This window comes from Engystomops pustulosus, chromosome 9, assembly GCF_040894005.1.
Source record: "Engystomops pustulosus chromosome 9, aEngPut4.maternal, whole genome shotgun sequence".
Lineage (NCBI taxonomy): Eukaryota > Metazoa > Chordata > Amphibia > Anura > Leptodactylidae > Engystomops > Engystomops pustulosus.
This window is the reverse complement of record NC_092419.1, coordinates 100,803,300-100,821,831: the sequence shown is the minus strand read 5'-3', so window position 1 is coordinate 100,821,831 and position 18,532 is coordinate 100,803,300. Positions and strand designations below refer to the sequence as shown.

Here is an 18,532-nt window from a genome sequence, read left to right as displayed (position 1 = left end):
TGGGCAGGCTGTATGCTACAGGGGCTGGGCAGGCTGTATGCTACAGGGGCTGGGCAGGCTGTATGCTACAGGGGCTGGGCAGGCTGTATGCTACAGGGGCTGGGCAGGCTGTATGCTACAGGGGCTGGGCAGGCTGTATACTACAGGGGGCTGGGCAGGCTGTATACTACAGGGGCTGGGCAGGCTGTATGCTACAGGGGCTGGGCTGGCTATATACTACAGGGGCTGGGCAGGCTACATACTACAGGGGCTGGGCAGGCTACATACTACAGGGGCTGGGTAGGCTGTATACTACAGGGGGCTGGGTAGGCTGTATACTACAGGGGGCTGGGCAGGCTGTATACTACAGGGGGCTGGGCAGGCTGTATACTACAGGGGGCTGGGCAGGCTGTATACTACAGGGGGCTGGGCAGGCTGTATACTACAGGGGGCTGGGCAGGCTGTATACTACAGGGGGCTGGGCAGGCTGTATACTACAGGGGGCTGGCAGACTATATACTACAGGGGCTGGCAGACTATATACTACAGGGGCTGGCAGGCTATGTACTACAGGGGGCTGTGACCAATGCATTTCCCACCCTCTGCTTATACTCGAGTCGATAGATTTTCTCAGCTTTTTGTGTTGAAATTGGGGGTCTCGGCTTATACTCGGGTCGGGTTATGCTCGAGTATATTCGGTACTCAAGGCCGCCTGCTATTTTCCTGCATTACCTTCTTTGCTGTAGAAGAGGCTGTAGAAGATAGTTACACTTAAAAAAGTCTTTCTAGTTTCAGATGGTTGTCATGTCTCATGAGCCCCTTTCCGTTGGCCTTATTAAGATCCTACGTCTTACGTGGGTGGATATACCAAGGTATATATCGAGATATACTGTCAGGCGAGGAAGAGTTGTTGGCTCTGTCTTCTCAGTATACAATGTATCCTGTACATACAGCTAGACGTAGCACAACCCGGTATACCCCCAACTTCAGCCGCAGCCAATCACTGGTTACTGCCGGTGTTCACCTCTCCCGGGTGATATTTCCCAGTGTATAAGCATAGAGTGGGATATGTTGGGAATTCACCAGACGTGTCCTTACACTGTATGGAAAAATACGAGTTGTGAATCCAGCCTAACCCCTAATCCCTAATCCCAACATTGTACAATGCCGACCAATGTGACCCGAGTGGCGGGAGAAGGGGTTACTGATCCATGGATGGGCCAGCAATTTGACAAGACTCGATAATCCCTTTACCGGATACAGTAACGTTCATACGTCATGGTGGGATTGTGACAGCCCCTCGTGGTCTTCCATTCATTCGAGAGATTTGACCGTATCTTCACTAATTATCTGCTGGCGAGAATTAGCCAACGCTCATCAGGAGTTTTTTTTCTCGGTTTTAACGTCTTTAATTCTTAGTTGTAAACCTTAAGTCCAATCAAGAAGTCTGGCAGCGATGAGGGAGGATTAACGGGATGAGGTCATTATCACATGGATACAATTTCTCCCTTAGTGCACTCTGGAAAAATCAGCCACTTGGACGCGTCTTTCATCCCCTGCCCCCATCCTAAAAAAAAGAAATAAAAAAATTTGGCCATTTCATAAACCAGATGTGAATACAAGCTGCCGGACACCCTCTGGAAAATTTCCTGACACGCATATTTGGTTTCGGGCCATACTGAGAATTTCAGATAGCGGAGGCTGTGACAGCACCATGGGGTTGGGAGCCGGAGAGGTTACGTTTTCGAGATGGCCGCTGTTCCTAAGTCAATGTTTAATGAATTCCTTTATTTATATAGCGCACACAGATTACGCAGCGCTGCACAGAGTTTGCCAAATCAGTCCCTGTCCCCAATGGGGCTAACAATCTAATCATCCTACCAGTATGTTTTGGAGTGTGGGAGAAAACAGGAGGACTTGGAGTAAACCCACGCAAACATGGAGAGAACATACAAACTCTTTGCACGCGTTGACCTGGATGGGACTTGAACCCAGGACCCCAGTGCTGCAAGTCTGTAGTGCTAACCACTGAGCCACCGTGCTGCCCCAATGTAGATGAAAGTTTGTATTTTGAGTATTTTATTTACCATTGGGCCAGACACACAATATCATGCATCAGTATACCATGCAGAAGGACATTCAGTATGAGGCAGGGGCTCCCTTTAATTTTTGGTGTCGTTTTGCAGGGATTCAACTTCATGCAAATTTCTGGTAAGGATTTTATAGAGAACATTTTACTACTTCCACCAAATCTATGTATCATTCGATTGTAATCTTTGGCACCTAATATCAGACACAATTAGGGGCAATTGACTGTCAGGTGGGAGGTCCCAGAGCGTCCGTTCCAGCCCTGGACCACCCACTTGACACTGTCCTAATTAATTGGTGATTGAGAATGATCTATTGTGCAATGAAAGTAGAACTAAAGATTATATAATAAAAGATATAAACATTATTTGCCGCTGGGAGTAGTAGTACGAACTACTGCTCCTCCCATGGAACAAAAATCACACATGATGTATTCTGTGACATGTTAATCCTAGAAATGAGACTCTGGAAAGCAGCACAAGACACGGGTCATCCCTAGATGAATGTTATATAATAGGAGCGAGCTCCGGCCTCCGAATAATAGATGTAAGCAGCGGAGACGCGCACGGCCCGGGAAGCTTTGGCTGCTTATCGTGTGTCTGAGCTCATGGCTACACGGCCTGGAAAAAATGAAATCTCACTATGTAATGAGAAACAAGACGTCTGGTTTGTGTACAGGGGACAGAGATGAAACGCTAATAAATTTTACAATGTTTTGCAATTTAGGAAAAAATGTTTCATGTATTTTTATTTCCGCAATGTGTTTATAAGCCATTCACAAATGTTATCCAAACAATACTATAGTGTTATCGACCGTACCGAAAACTGAGCCCCTGTATCTAAGCTGCCATTGTAGAGGTATCTACCACACATAGATATGAGCCTCTGTATCTAAGCTGCCATTGCAGAGGTATCTACCATACATAGATATGAGCCTCTGTATCTAAGCTGCCATTGTAGAGGTATCTACCACACATAGATATGAGCCTCTGTATCTAAGCTGCCATTGCAGAGGTATCTACCATACATAGATATGAGCCCCTGTATCTAAGCTGCCATTATAGAGGTATCTACCACACATAGATATGAGCCTCTGTATCTAAGCTGCCATTATAGAGGTATCTACCACACATAGATATGAGCCTATGTATCTAAGCTGCCATTGCAGAGGTATCTACCACACATAGATATGAGCCTCTGTATCTAAGCTGTCACTATAGAGGTATCTGCCTCACATAGATATGAGCCTCTGTATCTAAGCTGCCATTATAGAGGTATCTACCACACATAGATATGAGCCTATGTATCTAAGCTGCCATTGCAGAGGTATCTACCACACATAGATATGAGCCTCTGTATCTAAGCTGCCACTATAGAGGTATCTACCACACATAGATATGAGCCCCTGTATCTAAGCTGTCACTATAGAGGTATCTGTCACACATAGATATGAGCCTATGTATCTAAGCTGCCATTATAGAGGTATCTACCACACATAGATATGAGCCCCTGTATCTAAGCTGCCATTATAGAGGTATCTACCACACATAGATATGAGCCTCTGTATCTAAGCTGCCACTATAGAGGTATCTACCACACATAGATATGAGCCCCTGTATCTAAGCTGCCACTATAGAGGTATCTACCACACATAGATATGAGCCTCTGTATCTAAGCTGCCATTGCAGAGGTATCTACCACACATAGTTACGAGCCTCTGTATCTAAGCTGCCATTGCAGAGGTATCTACCACACATAGATATGAGCCTCTGTATCTAAGCTGCCATTATAGAGGTATCTAGCACACATAGATATGAGCCTCTGTATCTAAGCTGCCATTATAGAGGTATCTAGCACACATAGATATGAGCCTCTGTATCTAAGCTGCCATTATAGAGGTATCTACCACACATAGATATGAGCCTCTGTATCTAAGCTGCCATTGCAGAGGTATCTACCACACATAGATATGAGCCCCTGTATCTAAGCTGCCATTGCAGAGGTATCTACCACACATAGATATGAGCCCCTGTATCTAAGCTGCCATTATAGAGGTATCTACCACACATAGATATGAGCCTATGTATCTAAGCTGCCATTGCAGAGGTATCTACCACACATAGATATGAGCCTCTGTATCTAAGCTGTCACTATAGAGGTATCTGCCTCACATAGATATGAGCCCCTGTATCTAAGCTGCCATTATAGAGGTATCTACCACACATAGATATGAGCCTCTGTATCTAAGCTGCCATTGTAGAGGTATCTACCACACATAGATATGAGCCTCTGTATCTAAGCTGCCATTGCAGAGGTATCTACCATACATAGATATGAGCCCCTGTATCTAAGCTGCCATTATAGAGGTATCTACCACACATAGATATGAGCCTCTGTATCTAAGCTGCCATTATAGAGGTATCTACCACACATAGATATGAGCCTATGTATCTAAGCTGCCATTGCAGAGGTATCTACCACACATAGATATGAGCCTCTGTATCTAAGCTGTCACTATAGAGGTATCTGCCTCACATAGATATGAGCCTCTGTATCTAAGCTGCCATTATAGAGGTATCTACCACACATAGATATGAGCCTATGTATCTAAGCTGCCATTGCAGAGGTATCTACCACACATAGATATGAGCCTCTGTATCTAAGCTGTCACTATAGAGGTATCTGCCTCACATAGATATGAGCCCCTGTATCTAAGCTGCCATTGCAGAGGTATCTACCACACATAGATATGAGCCCCTGTATCTAAGCTGCCATTATAGAGGTATCTACCACACATAGATATGAGCCTATGTATCTAAGCTGCCATTGCAGAGGTATCTACCACACATAGATATGAGCCTCTGTATCTAAGCTGTCACTATAGAGGTATCTGCCTCACATAGATATGAGCCCCTGTATCTAAGCTGCCATTATAGAGGTATCTACCACACATAGATATGAGCCTCTGTATCTAAGCTGCCATTGTAGAGGTATCTACCACACATAGATATGAGCCTCTGTATCTAAGCTGCCATTGCAGAGGTATCTACCATACATAGATATGAGCCCCTGTATCTAAGCTGCCATTATAGAGGTATCTACCACACATAGATATGAGCCTCTGTATCTAAGCTGCCATTATAGAGGTATCTACCACACATAGATATGAGCCTATGTATCTAAGCTGCCATTGCAGAGGTATCTACCACACATAGATATGAGCCTCTGTATCTAAGCTGTCACTATAGAGGTATCTGCCTCACATAGATATGAGCCTCTGTATCTAAGCTGCCATTATAGAGGTATCTACCACACATAGATATGAGCCTATGTATCTAAGCTGCCATTGCAGAGGTATCTACCACACATAGATATGAGCCCCTGTATCAAAGCTGTCACTATAGAGGTATCTGCCACACATAGATATGAGCCTCTGTATCTAAGCTGCCACTATAGAGGTATCTACCACACATAGATATGAGCCTATGTATCTAAGCTGCCATTGCAGAGGTATCTACCACACATAGATATGAGCCTCTGTATCTAAGCTGCCACTATAGAGGTATCTACCACACATAGATATGAGCCCCTGTATCTAAGCTGTCACTATAGAGGTATCTACCACACATAGATATGAGCCTCTGTATCTAAGCTGCCATTATAGAGGTATCTACCACACATAGATATGAGCCTATGTATCTAAGCTGCCATTGCAGAGGTATCTACCACACATAGATATGAGCCCCTGTATCAAAGCTGTCACTATAGAGGTATCTGCCACACATAGATATGAGCCTCTGTATCTAAGCTGCCACTATAGAGGTATCTGTCACACATAGATATGAGCCTATGTATCTAAGCTGCCATTATAGAGGTATCTACCACACATAGATATGAGCCTCTGTATCTAAGCTGCCACTATAGAGGTATCTACCACACATAGATATGAGCCCCTGTATCTAAGCTGCCACTATAGAGGTATCTACCACACATAGATATGAGCCTCTGTATCTAAGCTGCCATTGCAGAGGTATCTACCACACATAGTTACGAGCCTCTGTATCTAAGCTGCCATTGCAGAGGTATCTACCACACATAGATATGAGCTGTATCTAAGCTGCCATTATAGAGGTATCTACCACACATAGATATGAGCCTCTGTATCTAAGCTGCCATTATAGAGGTATCTAGCACACATAGATATGAGCCTCTGTATCTAAGCTGCCATTATAGAGGTATCTACCACACATAGATATGAGCCTCTGTATCTAAGCTGCCATTGCAGAGGTATCTACCACACATAGATATGAGCCCCTGTATCTAAGCTGCCATTGCAGAGGTATCTACCACACATAGATATGAGCCCCTGTATCTAAGCTGCCATTGCAGAGGTATCTACCACACATAGATATGAGCCCCTGTATCTAAGCTGCCATTATAGAGGTATCTACCACACATAGATATGAGCCTATGTATCTAAGCTGCCATTGCAGAGGTATCTACCACACATAGATATGAGCCCCTGTATCTAAGCTGCCATTATAGAGGTATCTACCACACATAGATATGAGCCTCTGTATCTAAGCTGCCATTATAGAGGTATCTACCACACATAGATATGAGCCTCTGTATCTAAGCTGCCATTATAGAGGTATCTACCACACATAGATATGAGCCTATGTATCTAAGCTGCCACTATAGAGGTATCTACCACACATAGATATGAGCCCCTGTATCTAAGCTGCCATTATAGAGGTATCTACCACACATAGATATGAGCCCCTGTATCTAAGCTGCCACTATAGAGGTATCTACCAAACATAGATATGAGCCCCTGTATCTAAGCTGCCATTATAGAGGTATCTACCACACATAGATATGAGCCTCTGTATCTAAGCTGCCATTATAGAGGTATCTACCACACATAGATATGAGCCTCTGTATCTAAGCTGCCACTATAGAGGTATCTACCAAACATAGATATGAGCCCCTGTATCTAAGCTGCCATTATAGAGGTATCTGCCACACATAGATATGAGCCCCTGTATCTAAGCTGCCACTATAGAGGTATCTACCACACATAGATCTGAGCCTCTGTATCTAAGCTGCCATTATAGAGGCATCTGCCACACATAGATCTGAGCCTCTGTATCTAAGCTGCCATTATAGAGGCATCTGCCACACATAGATATGAGCCCCTGTATCTAAGCTGCCATTATAGAGGTATCTACCACACATAGATATGAGCCTCTGTATCTAAGCTGCCACTATAGAGGTATCTACCACACATAGATCTGAGCCTCTGTATCTAAGGTGCCATTGCAGAGGTATCTACCACACATAGATATGAGCCTCTGTATCTAAGCTGCCATTGTAGAGGTATCTACCACACATAGATATGAGCCTCTGTATCTAAGCTGCCATTGCAGAGGTATCTACCATACATAGATATGAGCCCCTGTATCTAAGCTGCCATTATAGAGGTATCTACCACACATAGATATGAGCCTCTGTATCTAAGCTGCCATTATAGAGGTATCTACCACACATAGATATGAGCCTATGTATCTAAGCTGCCATTGCAGAGGTATCTACCACACATAGATATGAGCCTCTGTATCTAAGCTGCCATTATAGAGGTATCTACCACACATAGATATGAGCCTATGTATCTAAGCTGCCATTGCAGAGGTATCTACCACACATAGATATGAGCCCCTGTATCTAAGCTGCCATTGCAGAGGAGGTATCTACCACACATAGATATGAGCCTCTGTATCTAAGCTGCCATTGCAGAGGAGGTATCTACCACACATAGATATGAGCCTCTGTATCTAAGCTGCCATTGCAGAGGTATCTACCACACATAGTTATGAGCCTCTGTATCTAAGCTGCCATTGCAGAGGTATCTACCACACATAGATATGAGCCTCTGTATCTAAGCTGCCATTATAGAGGTATCTACCACACATAGATATGAGCCCCTGTATCTAAGCTGCCATTATAGAGGTATCTAGCACACATAAATATGAGCCTCTGTATCTAAGCTGCCATTATAGAGGTATCTACCACACATAGATATGAGCCTATGTATCTAAGCTGCCATTGCAGAGGTATCTACCACACATAGATATGAGCCCCTGTATCTAAGCTGCCATTATAGAGGTATCTACCACACATAGATATGAGCCTATGTATCTAAGCTGCCCTTATAGAGGTATCTACCACACATAGATATGAGCCTCTGTATCTAAGCTGCCATTATAGAGGTATCTACCACACATAGATATGAGCCTCTGTATCTAAGCTGCCATTATAGAGGTATCTACCACACATAGATATGAGCCCCTGTATCTAAGCTGCCACTATAGAGGTATCTACCAAACATAGATATGAGCCCCTGTATCTAAGCTGCCATTATAGAGGTATCTACCACACATAGATATGAGCCTCTGTATCTAAGCTGCCACTATAGAGGTATCTACCACACATAGATATGAGCCCCTGTATCTAAGCTGCCATTATAGAGGTATCTACCACACATAGATATGAGCCCCTGTATCTAAGCTGCCACTATAGAGGTATCTACCACACATAGATCTGAGCCTCTGTATCTAAGCTGCCATTATAGAGGTATCTGCCACACATAGATATGAGCCCCTGTATCTAAGCTGCCATTATAGAGGTATCTACCACACATAGATATGAGCCTCTGTATCTAAGCTGCCACTATAGAGGTATCTACCACACATAGATATGAGCCCCTGTATCTAAGCTGCCATTGCAGAGGTATCTACCACACATAGATATGAGCCCCTGTATCTAAGCTGCCATTGCAGAGGTATCTACCACACATAGATATGAGCCTCTGTATCTAAGCTGCCATTATAGAGGTATCTACCACACATAGATATGAGCCTATGTATCTAAGCTGCCATTGCAGAGGTATCTACCACACATAGATATGAGCCCCTGTATCTAAGCTGCCATTATAGAGGTATCTACCACACATAGATATGAGCCTCTGTATCTAAGCTGCCATTGTAGAGGTATCTACCACACATAGATATGAGCCTCTGTATCTAAGCTGCCATTGCAGAGGTATCTACCATACATAGATATGAGCCCCTGTATCTAAGCTGCCATTATAGAGGTATCTACCACACATAGATATGAGCCCCTGTATCTAAGCTGCCATTGTAGAGGTATCAACCACACATAGATATGAGCCTCTGTATCTAAGCTGCCATTGCAGAGGTATCTACCATACATAGATATGAGCCCCTGTATCTAAGCTGCCATTATAGAGGTATCTACCACACATAGATATGAGCCTATGTATCTAAGCTGCCATTGCAGAGGTATCTACCACACATAGATATGAGCCTCTGTATCTAAGCTGTCACTATAGAGGTATCTACCACACATAGATATGAGCCTCTGTATCTAAGCTGCCATTATAGAGGTATCTACCACACATAGATATGAGCCTCTGTATCTAAGCTGCCACTATAGAGGTATCTACCACACATAGATATGAGCCCCTGTATCTAAGCTGCCATTATAGAGGTATCTGCCACACATAGATATGAGCCTCTGTATCTAAGCTGCCATTATAGAGGTATCTGCCACACATAGATATGAGCCCCTGTATCTAAGCTGCCATTATAGAGGTATCTACCACACATAGATATGAGCCTCTGTATCTAAGCTGCCACTATAGAGGTATCTACCACACATAGATATGAGCCCCTGTATCTAAGCTGCCATTGCAGAGGTATCTACCACACATAGATATGAGCCCCTGTATCTAAGCTGCCATTGCAGAGGTATCTACCACACATAGATATGAGCCTCTGTATCTAAGCTGCCATTATAGAGGTATCTACCACACATAGATATGAGCCTCTGTATCTAAGCTGCCATTATAGAGGTATCTACCACACATAGATATGAGCCTATGTATCTAAGCTGCCATTGCAGAGGTATCTACCACACATAGATATGAGCCCCTGTATCTAAGCTGCCATTATAGAGGTATCTACCACACATAGATATGAGCCTCTGTATCTAAGCTGCCATTGTAGAGGTATCTACCACACATAGATATGAGCCTCTGTATCTAAGCTGCCATTGCAGAGGTATCTACCATACATAGATATGAGCCCCTGTATCTAAGCTGCCATTATAGAGGTATCTACCACACATAGATATGAGCCTCTGTATCTAAGCTGCCATTGCAGAGGTATCTACCATACATAGATATGAGCCCCTGTATCTAAGCTGCCATTATAGAGGTATCTACCACACATAGATATGAGCCTCTGTATCTAAGCTGCCATTATAGAGGTATCTACCACACATAGATATGAGCCTATGTATCTAAGCTGTCACTATAGAGGTATCTGCCTCACATAGATATGAGCCTATGTATCTAAGCTGCCATTGCAGAGGTATCTACCACACATAGATATGAGCCTCTGTATCTAAGCTGTCACTATAGAGGTATCTACCACACATAGATATGAGCCTATGTATCTAAGCTGCCATTATAGAGGTATCTACCACACATAGATATGAGCCTCTGTATCTAAGCTGCCACTATAGAGGTATCTACCACACATAGATATGAGCCCCTGTATCTAAGCTGCCATTATAGAGGTATCTGCCACACATAGATATGAGCCTCTGTATCTAAGCTGCCATTATAGAGGTATCTGCCACACATAGATATGAGCCTCTGTATCTAAGCTGCCATTATAGAGGTATCTACCACACATAGATATGAGCCCCTATATCTAAGCTGCCATTATAGAGGTATCTACCACACATAGATATGAGCCCCTGTATCTAAGCTGCCATTGCAGAGGTATCTACCACAGATAGATATGAGCCTATGTATCTAAGCTGCCATTATAGAGGTATCTACCACACATAGATATGAGCCCCTGTATCTAAGCTGCCATTATAGAGGTATCTACCACACATAGATATGAGCCTCTGTATCTAAGCTGCCATTATAGAGGTATCTACCACACATAGATATGAGCCCCTGTATCTAAGCTGCCATTATAGAGGTATCTACCACACATAGATATGAGCCCCTGTATCTAAGCTGCCATTGCAGAGGAGGTCTCTACCACACATAGATATGAGCCTCTGTATCTAAGCTGCCATTGCAGAGGTATCTACCACACATAGTTATGAGCCTCTGTATCTAAGCTGCCATTGCAGAGGTATCTACCACACATAGATATGAGCCCCTGTATCTAAGCTGCCATTGCAGAGGTATCTACCACACATAGATATGAGCCTCTGTATCTAAGCTGTCACAATAGAGGTATCAACCACACATAGATATGAGCCCCTGTATTTAAGCTGCCATTATAGAGGTATCTACCACACATAGATATGAGCCTCTGTATCTAAGCTGGCACTATAGAGGTATCTGCCTCACATAGATATGAGCCTATGTATCTAAGCTGCCATTGCAGAGGTATCTACCACACATAGATATGAGCCTCTGTATCTAAGCTGCCATTATAGAGGTATCTGCCTCACATAGATATAAGCCCCTGTATCTAAGCTGCCATTATAGAGGTATCTACCACACATAGATATGAGCCTATGTATCTAAGCTGCCACTATAGAGGTATCTACCACACATAGATATGAGCCTCTGTATCTAAGCTGCCATTATAGAGGTATCTACCACACATAGATATGAGCCTCTGTATCTAAGCTGCCATTATAGAGGTATCTACCACACATAGATATGAGCCCCTGTATCTAAGCTGCCATTGCAGAGGAGGTCTCTACCACACATAGATCTGAGCCCCTGTATCTAAGCTGCCACTATAGAGGTATCTACCAAACATAGATATGAGCCCCTGTATCTAAGCTGCCATTATAGAGGTATCTGCCACACATAGATATGAGCCTCTGTATCTAAGCTGCCATTATAGAGGTATCTGCCACACATAGATATGAGCCCCTGTATCTAAGCTGCCATTATAGAGGTATCTACCACACATAGATATGAGCCTCTGTATCTAAGCTGCCACTATAGAGGTATCTACCACACATAGATATGAGCCTCTGTATCTAAGCTGCCATTGCAGAGGTATCTACCACACATAGATATGAGCCCCTGTATCTAAGCTGTCACTATAGAGGTATCTACCACACATAGATATGAGCCTCTGTATCTAAGCTGCCATTGCAGAGGTATCTACCACACATAGATATGAGCCCCTGTATCTAAGCTGCCATTATAGAGGTATCTACCACACATAGATATGAGCCTATGTATCTAAGCTGCCACTATAGAGGTATCTACCACACATAGATATGAGCCCCTGTATCTAAGCTGCCATTATAGAGGTATCTACCACACATAGATATGAGCCTCTGTATCTAAGCTGCCATTATAGAGGTATCTACCACACATAGATATGAGCCTCTGTATCTAAGCTGCCATTATAGAGGTATCTACCACACATAGATATGAGCCTCTGTATCTAAGCTGCCATTATAGAGGTATCTGCCACACATAGATATGAGCCTCTGTATCTAAGCTGCCACTATAGAGGTATCTACCACACATAGATATGAGCCTCTGTATCTAAGCTGCCACTATAGAGGTATCTACCACACATAGATATGAGCCTCTGTATCTAAGCTGTCACTATAGAGGTATCTACCACACATAGATATGAGCCCCTGTATCTAAGCTGCCACTATAGAGGTATGTACCACACATAGATATGAGCCTCTGTATCTAAGCTGCCATTGTAGAGGTATCTACCACACATAGATATGAGCCCCTGTATCTAAGCTGTCACTATAGAGGTATCTACCACACATAGATATGAGCCCCTGTATCTAAGCTGTCACTATAGAGGTATCTACCACACATAGATATGAGCCCCTGTATCTAAGCTGCCACTATAGAGGTATCTACCACACATAGATATGAGCCTCTGTATCTAAGCTGCCACTATAGAGGTATCTACCACACATAGATATGAGCCCCTGTATCTAAGCTGCCATTATAGAGGTATCTACCACACATAGATATGAGCCCCTGTATCTAAGCTGTCACTATAGAGGTATCTACCACACATAGATATGAGCCCCTGTATCTAAGCTGCCACTATAGAGGTATCTACCACACATAGATATGAGCCCCTGTATCTAAGCTGTCACTATAGAGGTATCTACCACACATAGATATGAGCCTCTGTGTCTAAGCTGCCATTGCAGAGGTATCTACCACACATAGATATGAGCTGTATCTAAGCTGCCATTGCAGAGGTATCTACCACACATAGATATGAGCTGTATCTAAGCTGCCATTGCAGAGGTATCTACCACACATAGATATGAGCTGTATCTAAGCTGCCATTGCAGAGGTATCTACCACACATAGATATGAGCTGTATCTAAGCTGCCATTGCAGAGGTATCTACCACACATAGATATGAGCTGTATCTAAGCTGCCATTGCAGAGGTATCTACCACACATAGATATGAGCCTATGTATCTAAGCTGTCACTATAGAGGTATCTACCACACATAGATATGAGCTGTATCTAAGCTGCCATTGCAGAGGTATCTACCACACATAGATATGAGCTGTATCTAAGCTGCCATTGCAGAGGTATCTACCACACACAGATATGAGCTGTATCTAAGCTGCCATTGCAGAGGTATCTACCACACATAGATATGAGCCTATGTATCTAAGCTGTCACTATAGAGGTATCTACCACACATAGATATGAGCTGTATCTAAGCTGCCATTGCAGAGGTATCTACCACACATAGATATGAGCTGTATCTAAGCTGCCATTGCAGAGGTATCTACCACACAGAGTTAATGTGCTCCATCGTAGCTTCGTTATAAAGGTAGCCACATGAAGTAGAGCTGAGATACTGGGGCAGATTTACTTACCCGGTCCATTCGCGATCCAGCGGCGCGTTCTCTGCGCTGGATTCGGGTCCGGACGGGATTTATTAAGGTAGTTCCTCCGCCGTCCACCAGGTGGCGCTGCTGCGCTGAAAAGCATTGGAGCGCACTGGAGTTCAACGGCTCGGGCTGAGTGAAGGTAAGTGCAAGCTCTGCGACAGATTTTTTGTTTTAAATGCGGCGGTTTTTCCGAATCAGTCGGGTTTTCTTTCGGCCACGCCCCCGATTTCCGCCACGTGCATGCCAGCGCTGATGCGCCACAATCTGATTGCGTGCGCCAAAATCCTGGGGCAATTCAGGGAGAATCGGAGCAAATCGGAAATATTCGGGTAACACGTCGGGAAAACGCGAATCGGGCCTTTAGTAAATGACCCCCAATGTATCTAAGCTGCTGTAAGCTACATTCTATACATTGAGCGGAGTCTCTGCACTTGTAGGAGCCTTTGTATATAAACTTCCATTATAGACGTTTTATTAGCTCGTGGCTTCTGTTGGGAAGAATTTTCCAATCTGATTAACCCTTCGTATCTTCTGGTTTCCTTTCAGGTCAGTTTCTGGGTTGTCCGAGAAATCCTAACCACACAGACTCTAAAGATTAGAGCTGAAATACTGAGCCATTTTATCAAGATCGCCAAGGTGAGGCTTTATGTTGTGTTTTATGTACACTCACCGGCCACTTTATTAGGTACACCTGTCCAACTGCTCGTTAACACTTAATTTCTATTCAGCCAATCACATGGCGGCAACTCAGTGCATTTAGGCATGTAGACATGGTCAGGACAATCTCCTGCAGTTCCAACCGAGCATCAGTATGGGGAAGAAAGGAGATTTGAGGCCTTTGAACGTGGCATGGTTGTTGGTGCCAGAAGGGCTGGTCTGAGTATTTCAGAAACTGCTGATCTACTGGGATTTTCACGCACAACCATCTCTAGGGTTTACAGAGAATGGTCCAAAAAAGAAAAAACATCCAGTGAGCGGCAGTTCTGTGGGCGGAAATGCCTTGTTGATGCCAGAGGTCAGAGGAGAATGGGCAGACTGGTTCGAGCTGATAGAAAGGCAACAGTGACTCAAATCGCCACCCGTTACACCCAAGGTAGGCAGAAGAGCATCTCTGAACGCACAGTACGTCCAACTTTGAGGCAGATGGGCTACAGCAGCAGAAGACCACACCGGGTGCCACTCCTTTCAGCTAAGAACAGGAAACTGAGGCTACAATTTGCACAAGCTCATCGAAATTGGACAGTAGAAGATTGGAAAAACGTTGCCTGGTCTGATGAGTCTCGATTTCTGCTGCGATATTCGGATGGTAGGGTCAGAATTTGGCGTCAACAACATGAAAGCATGGATCCATCCTGCCTTGTATCAGCGGGTCAGGCTGGTGGTGGTGCTGTCATGGTGTGGGGAATATTTTCTTGGCACTCTTTGGGCCCCTTGGTACAACGCCACAGCCTACCTGAGTATTGTTGCTGACCATGTCCATCCCTTTATGAGCACAATGTACCCTGTAACATCTGATGGCTACTTTCAGCAGGATAATGCGCCATGTCATAAAGCTGGAATCATCTCAGACTGGTTTCTTGAACATGACAATGAGGTCACTGGACTCAAATGGCCTCCACAGTCACCAGATCTCAATCCAATAGAGCATCTTTGGGATGTGGTGGAACGGGAGATTCGCATCATGGATGTGCAGCCGACAAATCTGCGGCAACTGTGTGATGCCATCATGTCAATATGGACCAAAATCTCTGAGGAATGCTTCCAGCACCTTGTTGTATCTATGCCACGAAGAATTGAGGCAGTTCTGAAGGCAAAAAGGGGTCCAACCCGTTACTAGCATGGTGTACCTAATAAAGTGGCCGGTGAGTGTATAGTTACTGTATGTGGTCATCACCCCCTCCCCATATACGTCTCATCTGAACAGAGTGATATAGCGGATGATTGACATCAAGGAGGGGAATTTACTCAAAATCCTATGCCGAATATCTGATGTTATATGAGGGGTGAACGCAGGGGAGGCCACATCCGTGATTTTGTATTTAGTTTGATTGGAATTCTTCTGTGTAATTTTCATTATGAGTTTGTTTGTTCTATAAATTAAGATAAACGTTTCCATTGCTGGTTACAGATTTATACTAATAGAGAAGCTAAAACGCAAAACAAATATAAGTATAATTATATACTATAAGCATGAGTGTGTACTATAAGCACAAGTACTGTATATACTATAAGTATGTACTATAAGTACAAGTACGGTATAGAATATAAGTATGTACTATAAGCACAAGTACTGTATATACTATAAGTATGTACTATAAGTACAAGTACGGTGTAGACTATAAGTATAACTATAGCGCCATCAGGAGGCAGAGATTCCACTCACTTGGAAACCCCGTGTTTGGTAATACGGAGCACTTCATAGCACATGTAAGGGGCTGTAGGTGGCAGCGGGCTCAGGCCGCAGTGTAAACATCCGCCGCTATAATCCTACCTCGGATTGGCCGCATGAATAACGATCAATCAAATCCGATTAGAGAATTTATTCTGATCGCTAACAGTTCCATGAGCCCGCCGACACCGCTATAAACACAGGAGCTGCCGAAAAATGTAAATTGTTCTGACAGAGACTTGTTTGTCTCTATAAATCACTGGATTCATCAGCGAGTGCAGGAGAATATGTATTAATCTTCTCTCCACATATTTCCACATATTTTCCCCTTTAAATCAACATCTAATGGGGGGGGGCCCTGCGCAGATCTATACAGGGTCACATGACACAGATAAATCATGCGTCCTGATCCCTGGCATCTGATCCCTACATGGTGATATCGTAGGGTTATTTGCTATGACTGGAGATGGAGAAGACATAGAGACCCATCGGGCTGCATAGGAGCTGTATACACTAAACGAGACCATTTGCAGAGATGATTCAGTGGGTGAACGTGTATCTTTATTTCTGCTTGTTTTTTTTTATTTCTTTTTTTCCGACTTTTTGGGTGTTTGTAACTTTGTATCTTTATTTTCCCGATGTTCTGTGTGACCTTTCACATATGTATCACTTTTTTTCCCATTACTTTTGCAACTTTTTTAGCCGCAAATCTGCATCTGGTCCAGGGCGGGTGCAAAGGAAGGATTTATTTTTTTTTTTTTTTAATTGGACCCTGTTTTAACATGTAATTTGGAATTAGTTGACAGGCTCTAAGGCTGCGTTCACACGTGGCTTTTACATTGCACTTACAATACAATGAAATACAACAGCCGAGCAGAGATTTGCCGAATTACTTCGCAGTCAACATGTGCGTTTACAAAATGCAACCGTTAACGCAGTGTTAATGCGTATGTTTACACTACGATAGTTTATGTGTTAACATTTGCGTTTACAAAATACAATGTAGTTATGCAAATCTCCTCTTGTCAGCTGCTGTGTTGCATATCAAAATGCAATGTAAAAGCCACGTGTGACCGCAGCCTGATATGTCGTCATCTCCCTGGGGTGTGACTACAGCGCTTAAAAATATCGACCACACTCTCAAACCCAAAATATACAGTACTCTCAGTGTCGGACTGGGTTTCCTTAGGCCCATCAGAGAAAATCAATTTGGGGGCCCACTCTTCATTATTCCCTAGGAAATAGACTGTAGCAGCCTCCAAATTCTGGTGTTTTCTGATGTACTGTGTGGAGCAGGGGCCCACCGGAGGATCCTCTGGTACTCTGGTGGGCCAGTCCGACACTGAGTACTCTCCACTCCTGTATATAACCCCTCAAATGACTTGTGTCCATCCCCAATGGTCCTCCAGGGGTCATTCTGGATGTATAAGTTAACCCCTATCCCTACTTACTGATTGTTAGTTCCTGACCTCTATTAGTCACCAGACTGGGGATACCTGCATCACCAGATGGAGCTACTAGTTGCACTTGCACAGCCGCAGCATGTCATTTGGAGGTACAGGGACCTCTCGTCTCATGATCAGTAGTCGGACCACCACTGGTCAGCATCGATCCAAACGACTGCAATTCCTGAAAACCTGTAGATATTGCTCTGATACAGTATTTTTTAGTAAAAAAAATATTTTCAATTTTTTTTCCGCAGAAACTCCTGGATTTGAACAACCTGCACTCCCTGATGTCGGTAGTGTCGGCGTTGCAGAGCGCGCCCATCTTCAGGCTGACAAAGACCTGGGCGGTAAGTCCTGTCACCTGCTGTAGAGTATCTCTCCCATTATTCTGTGTCCGGAGGGATTTCTCCGATGAGCCGCCTCTGTCACTTCCTCTCGTCTTCCTCTATTGAGGCCATTGATGCAATGACTACAGGGCAAGTGTATGGATAGACATGTGCCGGGCGTACACGTGGCTACCGTCCCGGTATATCATTTTATTACGTTGATTTCTATAATCCTATGGAGATGCCAACAAAGAAAAACATGTACGAAAACACAAAATGAGCACTGTAAAGGGAAGGAGAGAAGAAAAACACAAAAAAATAAAGTCTTTAT

The 18,532-nt window shown here is 43.8% G+C and overlaps 1 protein-coding gene across 7 annotated transcripts in view; it reads left to right on the top strand.

Annotated features, from left to right (window-relative positions):
- Positions 1-18,532, top strand: part of RALGPS1 (Ral GEF with PH domain and SH3 binding motif 1) — a 254,050-nt gene that overhangs the window by 82,125 nt on the left and 153,393 nt on the right. For all 7 annotated transcript variants that reach the window (XM_072124780.1, XM_072124779.1, XM_072124778.1 and 4 more), the window contains 2 exons: positions 14,585-14,674; positions 18,130-18,222. In XM_072124780.1, the coding sequence (XP_071980881.1) occupies positions 14,585-14,674; positions 18,130-18,222 (183 nt within the window). The remainder of the gene's footprint in view (positions 1-14,584; positions 14,675-18,129; positions 18,223-18,532) is intronic.